Source organism: Oscarella lobularis, chromosome 20 (genome assembly GCF_947507565.1).
Source record: "Oscarella lobularis chromosome 20, ooOscLobu1.1, whole genome shotgun sequence".
NCBI classification, from domain to species: Eukaryota; Metazoa; Porifera; class Homoscleromorpha; order Homosclerophorida; family Oscarellidae; genus Oscarella; species Oscarella lobularis.
In genome coordinates, this window is record NC_089194.1 from 832,857 (window position 1) to 846,915 (window position 14,059).

Below are 14,059 nucleotides of genomic sequence, written 5' to 3' on the forward strand. Positions count from 1 at the left end.
GATAAAACGGTCGCGGAAGTTCTAAACGAAGGAAATCTCTTCGCGCGTGTACGGACATCGCTGCGCGAACGTCGGATGAAGGCCCGCAAGAGGTCTGCCCGAGCTTTTTCCCAATCGCTGACGTTCTCTCGGGTTCTTTGATAGCCAACGACTTTACGCGAAGATCTGAAGGAGAAGGCACGCCGGAAAAGCAGCGAACCTTCGATTACATAGGAACCCGTTGTAGCGTACGCCATAACTAAGTTAGGTCCGCGTCCAATCAGTGTACGTGTGTCCTAATTCGTATCGAGACCTGTGATTGGCTCACTCGGTTCGAAAAACCACGTGATCTGCACACGACTTTCTACAGAGTGCGTCCAGACCCTCTCGCCAACCACACCCCCCTTAACGCGCGAGGGTCTGGAGTATCGAGGCTACTCCCTGTCGTACGTGGGCCCTCTCTGTGTGTGGTCGAAGAACGCGCGCGTTATATTATTGAAGCAGGAGCCGTATCAGGGAGCCGTATAAGTTAACTATTGTACATAATTTGTATCTCTGCTGATTGCGAAGCCTGGTAAATGGCCAAGCTTGCGTCGACTCTCCGGGAGCTAGACCATGCAGGGCCTGACTATCTATGCCTCTACGAGCATGCACAACGTGAGACTTTAGCGTAAGCGGGCAACAATTTTTAAAAAATGTACTAGAGCCTTCTAAACGAGTGCCACGGCTACCTTAGAAATACATATCTAAATGCAACGTATTTCCTTTGCGAGCATCAAACTTATCGTAGATTTTCAAAAGTATAGAATTATTGTAATTAAGGTAAGAACGGAATACCTGACTCCTTTGCCGCTTCAAGTTCAACCGCAACTTGTAATCCGTAAGAACTGAAGAGATACCGGTATATTCGTCTCCTAGGTTCAATCGCCTCTGTTCAAAATTTGTCTAAATTACTATTTTATTTTAACATTTGTCTATAAGGCAAATTCTCCTTTGGGCGTGACCCGTCAACGCTACAAGTGCGGGTTCGCCTCGAGATAGCTAGGATACTGTATCCTGGATACATCACTGCCCGAGTAATCGCCATGAGGTCTGAATGAATGAGTGACCTTATAGCAAATACTCGAGAATGTGTACTGAAAGTAATTCTTTTGAATTCAGCAGAGCCCCTATATATAGGGCTCTGGAATTCAGTCAAAGCACAAAAAAATCAAGTCGAGATAACGAAGAACTGTTGTTGAAAATAGCCATGCCGCATGGTGGCACACTAACATTGAAAATCTGTTTATTTAATTAAAAGGCTGAAGCATCATAGATGAAGTCAGATGCTCAGTCGCGCACTGTACGCTCGAAAGATGAACAATTTTGCCCATTCTCGAATCCGTCGTTGGCACTTACGATTTGCCGTTTTGGAGCGCGTGAGAGCATTTCACAGTTATCCGGGGCTCTGTAAATGCCACGTGCCATTTTCCTGTTTTCCTTTCGACGGACACGAGCGAGTTCTTCTAGCTGCGCCTCGCCATGATCGCTTTCTCTAGTGAATGTAGACGAGCATTTAGCTTGGATCCCGGCACGTTTGAGTTGAGGCCTCTGAATTCTTCGTCGTCCTTGGCAAACCCAGAAGACCAGTTTCTGTTTCACCAAGCCGAGTCTCAGGTCTACGAAAACCTACCATCCGCAATACTTGAACATTTATCCTTAGTTTCTAAAAATGGCCAATTTTTGCTGCAGTCGTAAGCAAAAGGTCGAAGTTTCACTAGTTGAACTGATCAATAATGGACTACTAAATAAACGTTACGAAGACAAAAAGATGCAATTCACCTATTTACAAAAGAACGTGGGAGAAGAGTTCGTTTTTCATGGCACAACAAGTACGAAGGCATACAGCTAGAAGTCTTTCCTGATTTAATTAGGGTAACCTCTTAGACAAGGCAATCGAAAAAATTGCCAAAGAGGGTTTCAAAATAGGAGGAGTGGATGTTCCAGTACGAACGGGAACGGCTTATGGCACAGGCGTTTAGTGAGTGATTTGACAATCAAATTTAGGCAACATTTCGTTTTGTTTCTTAGCGTTGCTCAAGATCCTATGACGGCGATGGCGTATGCAGAAGATTCGAAAAGAGTTATTTTGGCGCTAGTTCTAAAAGGCAACCAAGGAACAGACTTTTGGTTGGGAGCAAACAACCAGATATTTGTTCTGAAAGATTCGTCACAAATTGTTCCTAGGTATGTCGTTCACTTTAGGGTTTTGAACTAGGGTCTTTCAGTTGAACGCTCATAAAAATCTTTTTATAAATTTCATGCGTATAACAGTGCGTGTAGGTTCTGCAGAGGGCTTCTCCGTAAACTGAAATTTGATTTCCAAGAGTCTGGTTTTGAACATAACATGAAATATTTAGTACGGATCGTATTTTAGTTGTTGACTCCTTTTTACTAAACAATTACTTGGTCCTAATGGGGAATTAGACTTTGTGGCTTTGCACTAAAGGTTTCTAAGCAGTGGCGGATCCAGGATTTAGGAGAGGGAAGGGGCGCGCAAAATTTTTGTGACTGCGCACACATTTTTGCCCAGCTACACCCGCTTAAAGCGTAGTTAGGCTGGACGGGGGGGTTAGGTGCTCCCCTCCCTGCCCTCCCCTCCCCAGATTCGCCCCCGCCAAGTACAGGCTCTCCACCAGAAATCTTCATTTATTCTCTTTCTCTTGAAACACGCTATTTTAGTTGTTTTAGCACAAAAGATGCTCTGCAGGTCAATTCCACATTCCTTTGCTGTGACTATTAATTCGCGGCATGAGCTTCTGTCTTAATCCGCTCGTGCCGCTCGTTTTTTTCAACAGATTGATTCTTGTTTTTGCATCGGCATTTGCATCTTACCGAGATGATGCCGATTTCTTCAATAATGCCAATTTCCGTCAATGATGCCGATTTCCGTCAATCCGGGAGGGTGAGAGTTGTGAGGCCCTCTCATTAGTGTGACTTCCTCTCATTCTCTGTAGAGTCTTGTTCCGCTTCAGCCAAGGAATCCTCAAAACCAGGAGCAATACGTCGAGACAAGCTCTGTGGCTCTTAAGGTCATGTTCTTTGAGGTATTCTTTTGCCTAGTCTAGTTTCCCCTCGAAAAAATCCACTTCTTTTACCGACGGTATGTTTGAGTAAATTAGGCGTTCGTACGAATTCGAAGTTGTTCTTCTCAAATATTTTTTGTTTCTAAGCAGTAACGGAGACGCGACTAAAATGCAAGATAGCCCACAACGCGGGGTGCATGAACCCATACAAACACATTCTACACTACCTCGGCGATAATTGATTGCCTCTGAGTGCATGTCTTACCTTATAGTAGGCTGTGCTACGCTCTTGATTCTATTTTTGCTTTCTATCACTCTCTGGCGCCTTTCTAAGGTTCGCTTCTTCATGCGTGTAATATTCGTGGTCTGTTGCTGTATTCTGACCGTTAGAGGCCAGACCAATTCTCTACCGAGTAAGTCGTATACGTAGCTGAGAGTGGAACTATTTTATTGTCTCTATAGCCTTGGTAAACGATTGCAATAAAAGCACTCTGTTTGACTTTCTGATACCTCAACTAGAAAAGCAAACTTTGCGAACTGTAGTCGTTCAAACCGCTATAGGTATCTTTTCTTTTAACCATATATATGCGCCGAAAGGAGTTCTCTCCTCTTGTTAGACTGCCCTTCGGCTACGGATCCTTCAATTTATTTGTCTTCCACGTGCCTCGCCGTTTCCTATCCTAGCCCAATCCTTTCGCTTTGGTCAAGCGGGCGTAGGTGGCTGATCGGCGTCGGTCATTCAACGGAAGGCCAGCTGAACGTTTCTCTCACTTTGGCAAAGCGTTGTGGGTGGAAAAATATAGGCTTTTGGACTGACGATCGTGAAGGTACTGCTCTTCATCTCTATCGCCACTGATAAATAAGTTGTAAGCTAGCTTCAACATTTTTTAAACAACTGTCACTCTCCATGGGCGTAAATGTCTCAGCAATTCACCTCATTTCTGGAAACTGGTCGGAAGAAACAGTTAATAGCAGTATGTCTTTTCCCAATACCACCGATTCGGTTCTTGTCCACTGTTTGACAACATCGTGCGTTAGAGCCTTTCTGGAGGTTTTTCTATAAACCGAATGAAGTCTTTGCAAACCTGTTTTGCCTTTTCTAGGCTTTCAGAGCGACGACGCAACTTAACATTGGCTGGATTCTAACAGAGGACGTGACGCAAGAGGTAAATGCAGCCAACGTACATTTATGTCAAACAAAGCATTAGTTTGTGACTTCTACGTACCAGACTCTGCGTAATGCGCAGCTTCGGAACCTGTTGTCACATTCGGGCCTTAGTCGCGTGCTCGGCATAAGACGAGATGCTCCCGCAGAATTTTCACAGGAAAGTTGTAATTTGCTCTCAAAGTGCGCCAGCTCTTTTCAAAAAATGGTATAGTTTATCTCACGTAGCTAAGGGTAACAGAATCAGCTCTTTGGAGTAGAATGACGTTTATCTTCTTGATGGCGTTACTCTTCTACGTCAGCTCCTCATTGCGAATTCATCCTCGACACTATCAGGTGAAGCCATTCGAAACGTCGCTGCTCAGGTATGTCAGTACGCAATAGAATATAGAAAGTTATTTCCTAAGTACATGTACACGCAGACTTCTTCAGTGATAAGTGACCTTGGCACTATTCAATTAGACGGCCAACTGAAAGGCCGGCTTCACAGTGTCTACGATGTTCTGGACCTGTCTGATCAACTTCTACCCAAGGTACTTGTACATTAGTACCTTTTTTTAAAATTCTCGATTCTACATTCAGGTGGCTTCATACTCTGACGGTAAAATTGTGCTTATTGGCAGCACACTAAACCAAACAAAAAACGAAGCGGTTATACCTCGATGTCAGCCAGTCGTATTTCCATTCCACTTTCGCGTTTCTACAATTGTGGTAAAACGTGCATCATGCAATCGGTTGAATCTATATGTCGCTGCATTTTTTTTGTGTTTAGGAACCACCGGTCGTCTTTTACGACAACGCTACAGATAAATTTACTGGATTGGCAATTGATCTATTGGACGAACTTTCGAGGAGACTGCATTTCACATACGAAATTCAACTCAATTCTCAGGATAAATACGGCGTATTTGTAGTCAACGATGACGGCACGGTGACGGCAGATGGCTTGGTTGGCGACGTCTTTCATTGCGTAAGCTCGCAGCACATATAAATTATTATTCATTACCTAATGCGTTTCTTTTCAGAAAACAGATATGGTTGTGGCCGCCCTAAGTGCCACCACCACTCGCGACCAATACCTGGACATTACGAGATCGTGGTTTGACTACGGGCTGATTCTCCTCGGCACAAAACCAGAACAGATGGTCAGTGGCCTGTTTGCGTTTCTTGCGCCGTTTTCGGCTGGCGCTTGGCTCCTTTCAATTGGCTGTCTTTTTGCTACGGCCTTGTCTCTTCCTCTAATTCACACAATTCTATATAGAAGAAGCGCTTTGGAGAAAGCTACCGTTTTCTACAAGGGAACCGAGAAGGAGAGAACTTTGGAAAACAATTCAATGGTTCTCACCTTTTTGTCAAGAATCTATCGCGTCTTTTGGTTTATCTGTGCCAGACAACCGGGCATGAGTGAGTACGTCTCTTTATCAGGAAAAATCCTCTACGCCTCCTGGTATTTTTTCTCCGCCGTCATTGTCGTCACGTACACTGCAAATCTGGCCGCATTTCTTACCGTTCAGAACGCAGACAATCCCATCCAGAACGTCGATCAACTTGCCGCCCAAACAGCAATTCCTTACGGAACTGTTCGAGATTCTGCAGTCGCCACTTTTTTCCAACAGTCTACCGTCAGCGTCTACGCCGAAATTGGTCGCTATATGAGCAGCGTAGGTGGGTCAATGGTTCCCACGAGTATGACAGGGGTTAATCGAGCTCGAGGCGTCGTTGGCGATGGAAGTTACGTTTTTGTTTGGGATTCGCCAGTTCTGCAATATTACGCGAGTCGTGCACCGTGCACGAGTGAGCTATTGGGTCGAGTATTCAGTATGAAACAGTACGTTATAGCGTTTCCCAAAGGAATGCCATATACGGAAGATGTTTCAGCTGAAATTCTGATGCTTACAGATGCTGGCTTTACTTACAAGTCAGCGGGTAAATGGCTAGATGGAAGAGAGTGCGCTGAAGTGTCGCAGACGGCTCAAATTAATCAAATTCAGGTGACGCATTTAGCGGGAATCAGTCTATTTATGGGAGCAGCGATTGTCCTTTCTTTGCTTGTCACCGTTTTTGAACGTGTCGTTGTAATGTATCAGTATGAGCCGGCGCTTTGTTTGATGAAAGGCGAAGAGTTTGTGTTGCGCCGAGGAGCGCCATTAGAGCCAGTTCTTAAGAAGGTAAAAAGAAATTAAATCTAATATATTCCCAAAATTAAAATCTTATGAATTCTCATCATCTTAGTCTTTCCCTTCGGGAGAACATTTGGATGGAGTTGGTAACAATCACAAAGAAGCTTCTTCTAGCAACGAAACAAATTTATGAGTGCAAGAGCTTCATTATGTCGTAAGAACTGTGCACGTGAACACTGCATTCTATTAATTGTTTCAAACTGCAAGTTTCGTATACGTACACAAACCGGTATAACAAAGAAGCACCCTCAACAGAACTAAAATTATTGAATCAAAAACTGACGACATTATTACGGGACTTTCATTTTTAGATAACGTGCTCTAACTGAGCTCACCTTGCACCTGCTCAAATGAGGGCTCAAATGGGCTCTACGACTCATCTACCGAAGCTGATGTCAGTGATCTGTCTTTGTATGTAAGTGTGAGAACTGGTATTTGCGTCGATGAGAGGCCAAAATCGCTTCACGAGGAGAAAGGGCCCCCCTTTAATTATCTTCTTCTTCGTACTCGTTTTCCTGCGAATCCGCCAGGCGCACGTTTCACTCGATTTTTCAGAAAGAAGAAGCTTGACTGGTTCTCAAACCGTTTCTAGTCGAACACGCCAATTAATTAATTGTAATTAGATTTTTTTGGTCTTGGCGGTCTTGGCTCGTTCGTCGACCAATAGCTAGCAGTTTCCTATAATAAATCATTTTGTCAGTCTTTTACCTAAGCCATGCAGCTCATTGCATCGGAACATTGCGTCGAACGTCGACTTCGACAGAGGGACGAATCATCTGGTAGATGCTACCTCACTTCAAAACTACAAGGCATGCTTTCTATAACGATCGATTTCATGTATTAGGCTAAGGCTTGCTTTCTTTTTAGTCTAAATATAGGCTCTATAGTATTTATGATTGAACATCGAGGAGATCTTCGTTTATAAGCTCCTCTAGGTCCTTAAAGTGTCAACTGCGTTCCTAAAATAATTTCCTCCTACTGTAAGGCTTCTGTAGAAACAGGAAGCAAATTGCGCAGATGCAAGCTAATAGAGGACCCTTTGCCGTAGTTTTCTATAAGGTAGCCTCAATGGCAGCTCTCTCTGTAAAATTATACAATTAATTATACTGTTGCGGTGAGTTTCCTTCAATGGCTACTCTCTCTGCAGTGTTTATGGGGGTGCCTCATTAGGGCTTCGTTTTGAATTAGACTTCGACGGAGCCACCTTACTTCATATTATCTAAGGCATGTTTTCTTTTTCAGACGTTTTTATTTTATCTTTTCTTAAGTCTATGTGTTTTAGGTTTTTCTATTTTATCATTATAAATGATTTACGCCATTCCTAAATGTTACTGTTGTCGTGACGTCGAAGGGGCTGCAGCGTCTCAAAGGGATGCGATATTCTTCTCGTCGAGAGAATGCTGTATGTATAATGTGTAACATTTTTCTATCACAGATGTGCTTTTCCTTCACGTTGAGGTTTGTGACATCTCGACGGTCATCATGTTGTAGAGCCACGCCTCCGTACTAACAACTAAAGACGATCACCCGTGACTGTAGTGAATAATAAACTTTCGGTGAATCTAGCTACGAATTCGTTTCGCGACAAAAAGCAGTTCGTCTTCGAAACGACTATTTCTCTACCGCGGCTTCTTACAAGAGGATCCACGTCGTTCGAAACGTTTATTTCTCTATTCGATAGTCTACCGCGGCTTCTTAGAAGAGGTGGATCCACGTCATCTGTCGCTTCTTTCGCCGTAGAGGCCCCCATGACGTACGCATGCGCACCGCACCAATGTAGCAGATGTTCAATCGAAGGAATGTTTGATTAAATACCTACAGTATCGCATTCGAGCAGGTGCATCTTTCAAATCATTGAGCGCATGCGTACGCGCAAGTTCGTCACGATCGATGACGTGAGAACTTCGAACTAGCAATTGACCACGCCTCCAAGCCAGTACCAAATCAAAAGCCTAGCAATAGGAAAAAAGAAATAAAAGTACACCAATAAAAACGTGTAACAAAATAGGTTGATTAAAAATAGGAAGCCCTGACCGCGAGAAAACGCCCCAAAAATTTACTGACCACACAGTTCAACGAATTTCATTTCTATAGCTCTTCGACTGATTCCACAAAACTCTATAAACGAACGTAGAAGCCGGCCCGCTGTCGACGACCTTGATTGCTTCTTCCACAGCTCAAGAACCTTGAACGTTCAATACGAGAGACGTTATCGCGAGTGAATTCGCCAATATTCGTTCGATCGTTCAAGCAAGCAATCCTTGGTTCAAGCTAATATCGAGAGCAATAGCAAGAGCTTCCCATTTCGATTCGTCGACAGCAGCACACGCTTTGATCAACGCATCGGACACCGGCTCGTCATCGGAGGGAAAAGATCCTAATAAAGAAAGAATAATAGAAAAATAATTTTTCAAAGGTGCGAATACCTGAGGAAGGAAACTCGATTTCACGTGCAAGGATTACTAAGTCTCGGACGCAACAAACGCTATCTTTGTCTGGTCGAACGGAGAAGAGCTTGTCGTTGAGAGCCCTCCCATTGACCTTCTCATCGACTTCCCTCGACGAATAAATTGCCGGGTCTGCGTTCAACTTTTTCAGATGAGAGCTGTCCAGATAGAACCAGTTAAAAGAATGACACCCGGACTTCGTTCGTCGCACACGGCGGCGACCATTGACTTTACTTCGTCGACGAATTCCTTTGCAGTGACGTCAATCCACATTCATCATTGCTCGACCAGCGTACGATGACGTCGATGCAATGGTGTCCTTTCTTTATGCTCATTGTGATGAGACACTCGATTACTTTGCTACCGCGGCGATCTTTGTTAATTTGATGCCGTCTTTCCATACGATATGGCCGACGTTATCGATGCGAGAGCAGCGAGACTGAAGAATGACGAATAACGACGGCGAGATGATGTCGAGCGATTCGGCGCACTCGTATCTCTGGCCACGATATACGTCGAGCGTCGAATCTTTCTCCCACGTGTCGGACGGCATTTTATCGTTAAGAAGAGCGGTAATCTGATACTTTCCTCCTTCGAGGGGAATGCACAGTTCGAGGAAGAGAAGAACTTCGATTGATCCGTCCGCTGTCACGTACCACGAATGGAGACGGAGTGCCTTTCTTACTCAGATAACTATCGAATGCTCTCAGAGCCAATTTGATGTCTTCTTTTGACGCTTTGCCGAATTTTTCACGCGGCATGCAGAAGAGGAACCAGTGAGGAGCGAGAAGAGGACCGATGACGTTGCGACAAAGCCAGACGGGTCGAACGCAAATTCGACGACCCAGATTAATTATCTACATCAAAATAATTAAAATAAATACTCAAAAACACATATTTACTATTCCGGATGATTCAAGATATTCAACGGCGACTTTTTCTCGTCTTCGTTCAAAGTGATGCCGACCTCATCAGCGACCCTTCTCGAATTAGTCCCTCATTCTGCAGAAAAAAGGAAAATGGACGTTTTCTCTTCTCGTCGGGAAGAGAAAGATACTCTTCAATAGCGTGGCACAGTTTGGGAACATCATCCGCCGTCTGCGTACAGAAATCACTCAAGTGAACTAAGTGACTTTTCTGTCATTTACTTTGAGCATTTCTTCACGAATTATTTTCAGTTTTTCTCGGCAGTGCTTCATGCGATCTGATTGGCTCTCACTGCAATCCATTTCGATCACGTGTGAAATTTCAAAGTTGTTTTGAAACTTTTCCTGAAGACGTTCTGCGACTTGTTCCAGCTCAAAGCGTACTTCGACTCCCGCCTCCTCATTAAAACCGATGAGATTGAAGATGACAACAAGACGAATGAGCGAATTCAATTCATGCGGAAGCGTTCGCAATGCAGCCTTGGCGAACGCACACCAAAATTGTCCTTCTTCTAAAAGACGACAAACTGTTTCTGATGAAACCTTTTCTCCAATTGGAAGAACGAGAGTAAACAATGTATTGGACTTATTAAAGAAGAGACCATGTGCGCTGTGGAATGTGGGTTGGGCAACAAAGTCCCACCACGATCCTTTGCCAACTTCTTCATTTTCACAATTATGGATATCAACCCCGGGTGTACGCTCTTTTTCTTTGGGTGGGGCTTGATTGAGTTGAAGAAGAGAATTCACGTACGTCGTTTTCCCGCCATTTCGCAGCCAACTACGCACGATTTAATTGAATCGATACGAACTTTTTCTTGTTGAAGAACGGAAAATCGGGCAGCGTCCTATTAAAATAGTTACATACGGGAACTCAATCAAAATGATAACTTACGTAATGCCGTCGAAGGTGATCTCTCCTTTCACCATCACGTGCCACCTCATAAGGTGTCTTTCTGTTCTGAAATTTACGTATATAAATTATTTTCAATTGGGAATGAAACCTGTCACCTTGTCTTGACACGTGACGACACAACCCTTCTCAATCAATAGATCAATAATTGACTTGTCCACGCTTGAAAATCTCTTTGCAACTATATGTCATGCATTTTGTTTGTTCTACAAAGATTTGAATAGAGAACGAGTGAGGAACGAGCGTTTTGACTATCCTTATCTCTGAGAGAATTATCAGCTCCTAACTCAATTAGTTGCTGAATGGCGATGAAAGAAAGAGCGTCATAATATGCGTGCAATAAGGGTGTCCATCCCATCTAAAAGAAGAATTGCTAAACGAAAATTCAAAATATGGTAAGACTGCAACCTCATCAACAGCATTGATATCAATGCCTTTCTCAATGACAAGATATCGAAGATCTTTCAGTTTGTCATCATCACACTTTGAAGAGAAGGTGGCATAAAACAAAGCCGTCTTTCCTCGCTGAATAAATTTAGACGGCGATTTGTTGACTAAATTTGTAGCAAATAAACAACATCTCACGTGATCTTTTGCTCGACAGTCCGCTCCTTTTTCATCCAAGTAGCGAACTTTCGCTGAACGATCAATGGGACTTGCACACGCCCACATAAAAGGCGTTATGCCTTCCTGAAGATGAAATGAGAATAAAAGTATCACAAGTGAAATCTTCTAACTGAGTAGTTGACGCTATTTATATCAGCGTTGTGTTCCAAGAGCCACTTTACTCCTAAAATACTTCCACTTTAGCAGGCAAGATGCAGAGGAATCAACTCATACTATTACAAATATTGCCCATGTAGAAACAAAAGCACATCATATAAAACCCTATCAACAGCGTTGACGCCCAATCCTTTTTCATTAACGAGATAATGAAATATCTCGTTTGCTTTTTAGATAACAAAAGTTGATTTGTAGCAGCCCAATCCTATATATAAATCAAAAGTAATGGTTGCGAAAGAGAGGCTTGATATTAATTTTATTACTATATCAGATGGTTACAAAATGTATCCATGTTCTTCGAGATAAATAATTTTCTTCATTGTGTCAACAGAACTTCGACAGGCATAAGAATATGGCGTACATCCATCCTAAAACAGAGTGATGAGTGAAACGATATGAAATCAATTCCAAGTCATACCCAGTCTTTCCCCTTGACATTTGCACCGCGATTGACGAGCCACTGAACGCCATAAAAATTTCCCCACTTGCACGCACAGTGAAGTGGGCGGTATCCAGGATACTGCATCCACGCATCAATTAATTACCAATCCAAAACGCATTCATACGTAGTCTGATTCCTCTTCAATGTCTTGATTCTTTTGCACAAACGCATAACTGAGCCAATAATCAGCTTCCTCCACCCTCTCAAACTTTCTTCCTGCCACATAGTGAATTAATGAAAAGTCATTCTTGAACTAACGAAAAGGAGAATACAATGGTATGCAGCGATGAAAAACGCGACTTCTTCATACCTGACCAGATCGAAATCCTTTTTCTGTAGAAAGAAAACGGAGCAATTTATCCTCATTTCTCTTCTTCGCGAGTATCTTGGTCAATCTTGTGATCGCGGACGAGATCGATCATTCTCGGAGTGTGTTTCTGCCAACAACAATCAGCCAACTAATTAATGAATAACAACGTTTTTCGTCGTGAGTTGGCCATTCCACGAATTCGTTTTTGGTTCATTCGATCACACTACTCAGCCTCGACTTACATGTCCCTCGACGTCTTCTTTCGGCGAAGAGAACAAAGAAGCCATAGCGACAAAGAATAACTAAAGCATGCGCACACGGCTTACTGAATCTCATGACTATAGTGGTGACGTCACAGATCTGTAATGAATTAATTACACAATTCAAATCAACTGTAAAACTGCAAGTATGTAATTATTACCAATTCGTCTTTTCCTTCGCTTCCATTCAGTTTCAAGGAAAAGATTCAACTCATTCTTTTCAGCGTTGTCGGTGTTCTTACGTACAAAAAAAGTATTTTCGGTTATTAACGTTAGTGCAGGGGCAATAGAAAAACATCTGAAGTCGCAAGTCAGGCGTAAAACTTCCAACTTTTTCAATTTATTTACTTTCGACAGCACGAAATCTTACATCCTTCCGTTTCAAACTTGAACTTGTAATCGTACGTCAACTAGAAAAGAAAGAGCCTCACCCTCCCGCCCGGTATATAAGATGCAAAGCAGAGAGAAATACCTCTTCGCCTTTCTCGATGAAACGCTTCGAAATAATAATAATCTTCTTCTCTTTGTCAATCTGAACGACTTCGGCGACGCAATTGAGATCGCACGAATGATTGATGTAGACTATCTACATAGGTAAAAACAGATATCAATATAAAAAGGAAATTAAACGCGAAGAGAGAGAGAGAAGACGAAAGACGTTCTTATACCGCGCCAATCCGCCGTGCATCGTCGCATCGATCACTTGCTCCGAATCGATACGAAGCATATAACAACCGCGTCTCTATTTATTTATTACGACGTCAAAAAACAACAAGCGACGTCATAAATACGCGAGCTAGCGAAACTGAATCTTTTCGCGTCGATTTGCCACTTCGTTCCGAATAATTAATCCCTTGTACTCAATAACCATCGTATGATCTTCATTTTGGGGTTTTTGCGCCAAAACGTAAGCCGGCCGTTGCTCTTCAATGAGAGCAGGAAATTGGTATTTATCAGTTTTTGATCGGAGAATGGATAGCATAATTCTAAGCGACATAGAAGTGAGATCGTATCTTCGACACTTTCCCACTCCTGCTGGTGGTTAAAAATCTCTAGCACACTCTTGATTTGATCTTTGCTAGCTGTGCCAGAAGCAGACCGATCGAGATGAACTGGAAAATTCCAGGGAGAGAAGAGCCGACCAACAACTTTATGGCACAGCCACGGCGGATCCAAAATAAGGGTATTATCAATAACAAGAATCTATATAAAAATAAAAGAAAATTCAGAGCGATAGATTATGAACGTGCACTCACTTCTCCAATTCTTGCAAAAAGTCTACGAGTAGGCCTTGAACTTAATCTGAAAGACGCTGTGAACCATAAACAATGTCTAAGGAAATAAAACGGACGCAGGTAGATTTGTCCTTCTAAATAAATGACAAATTCAAAAGAAACCGTGATGAGGAAATTGCGCGCATTGCCGCCTCCAGGAATAAGACCGTTGCTTTTGAAGAAAGAAATAGTGTAATGCCGCAGATCTTGAGCAAGGCGAAAGCTGGATTTCTTGGCCAATATAGATATGAACTTTTCAAAAAGCATCTGTGATCCGCTCGGATTTCGTAGAACTGGGAGAAAAATTTCCTGCGT

At 42.9% G+C, this 14,059-nt stretch overlaps 2 protein-coding genes across 2 annotated transcripts; both read left to right on the plus strand.

Moving 5' to 3' along the window:
- Nucleotides 1–1,500: 1,500 nt before the first annotated feature.
- On the plus strand, nt 1,501–2,395 carry LOC136199263 (uncharacterized). Its single transcript, XM_065989436.1, has 5 exons — nt 1,501–1,635; nt 1,682–1,850; nt 1,906–1,999; nt 2,050–2,205; nt 2,302–2,395. Exons 1-5 carry the CDS (start codon nt 1,501–1,503, stop codon nt 2,393–2,395), a joined length of 648 nt encoding a protein of 215 aa, XP_065845508.1.
- Nucleotides 2,396–2,980: 585 nt separating this feature from the next.
- LOC136199252 (glutamate receptor ionotropic, kainate 2-like) lies at nt 2,981–6,702 on the plus strand. Its single transcript, XM_065989425.1, has 13 exons — nt 2,981–3,065; nt 3,379–3,457; nt 3,507–3,605; nt 3,662–3,871; nt 3,920–4,095; nt 4,148–4,210; nt 4,274–4,417; nt 4,470–4,574; nt 4,632–4,742; nt 4,792–4,920; nt 4,982–5,179; nt 5,235–6,377; nt 6,442–6,702. Exons 1-13 carry the CDS (start codon nt 3,054–3,056, stop codon nt 6,520–6,522), a joined length of 2,550 nt encoding a protein of 849 aa, XP_065845497.1. The 5' UTR covers nt 2,981–3,053; the 3' UTR covers nt 6,523–6,702.
- Nucleotides 6,703–14,059: the final 7,357 nt, after the last annotated feature.

Coding starts and splice junctions, on each gene's coding strand:
- LOC136199263 (XM_065989436.1), top strand. CDS start 1,501: ATGATCGCTTTCTCTAGTGAATGTAGACGAGCATTTAGCTTGGATCCC. Junction 2,000..2,049: donor GCTTATGGCACAGGCGTTTA/GTGAGTGATTTG, acceptor TTTGTTTCTTAG/CGTTGCTCAAGATCCTATGA. Junction 2,206..2,301: donor TCGTCACAAATTGTTCCTAG/GTATGTCGTTCA, acceptor CAGTGCGTGTAG/GTTCTGCAGAGGGCTTCTCC.
- LOC136199252 (XM_065989425.1), top strand. Junction 3,458..3,506: donor CCAGACCAATTCTCTACCGA/GTAAGTCGTATA, acceptor TTGTCTCTATAG/CCTTGGTAAACGATTGCAAT. Junction 4,575..4,631: donor TTCGAAACGTCGCTGCTCAG/GTATGTCAGTAC, acceptor ATGTACACGCAG/ACTTCTTCAGTGATAAGTGA.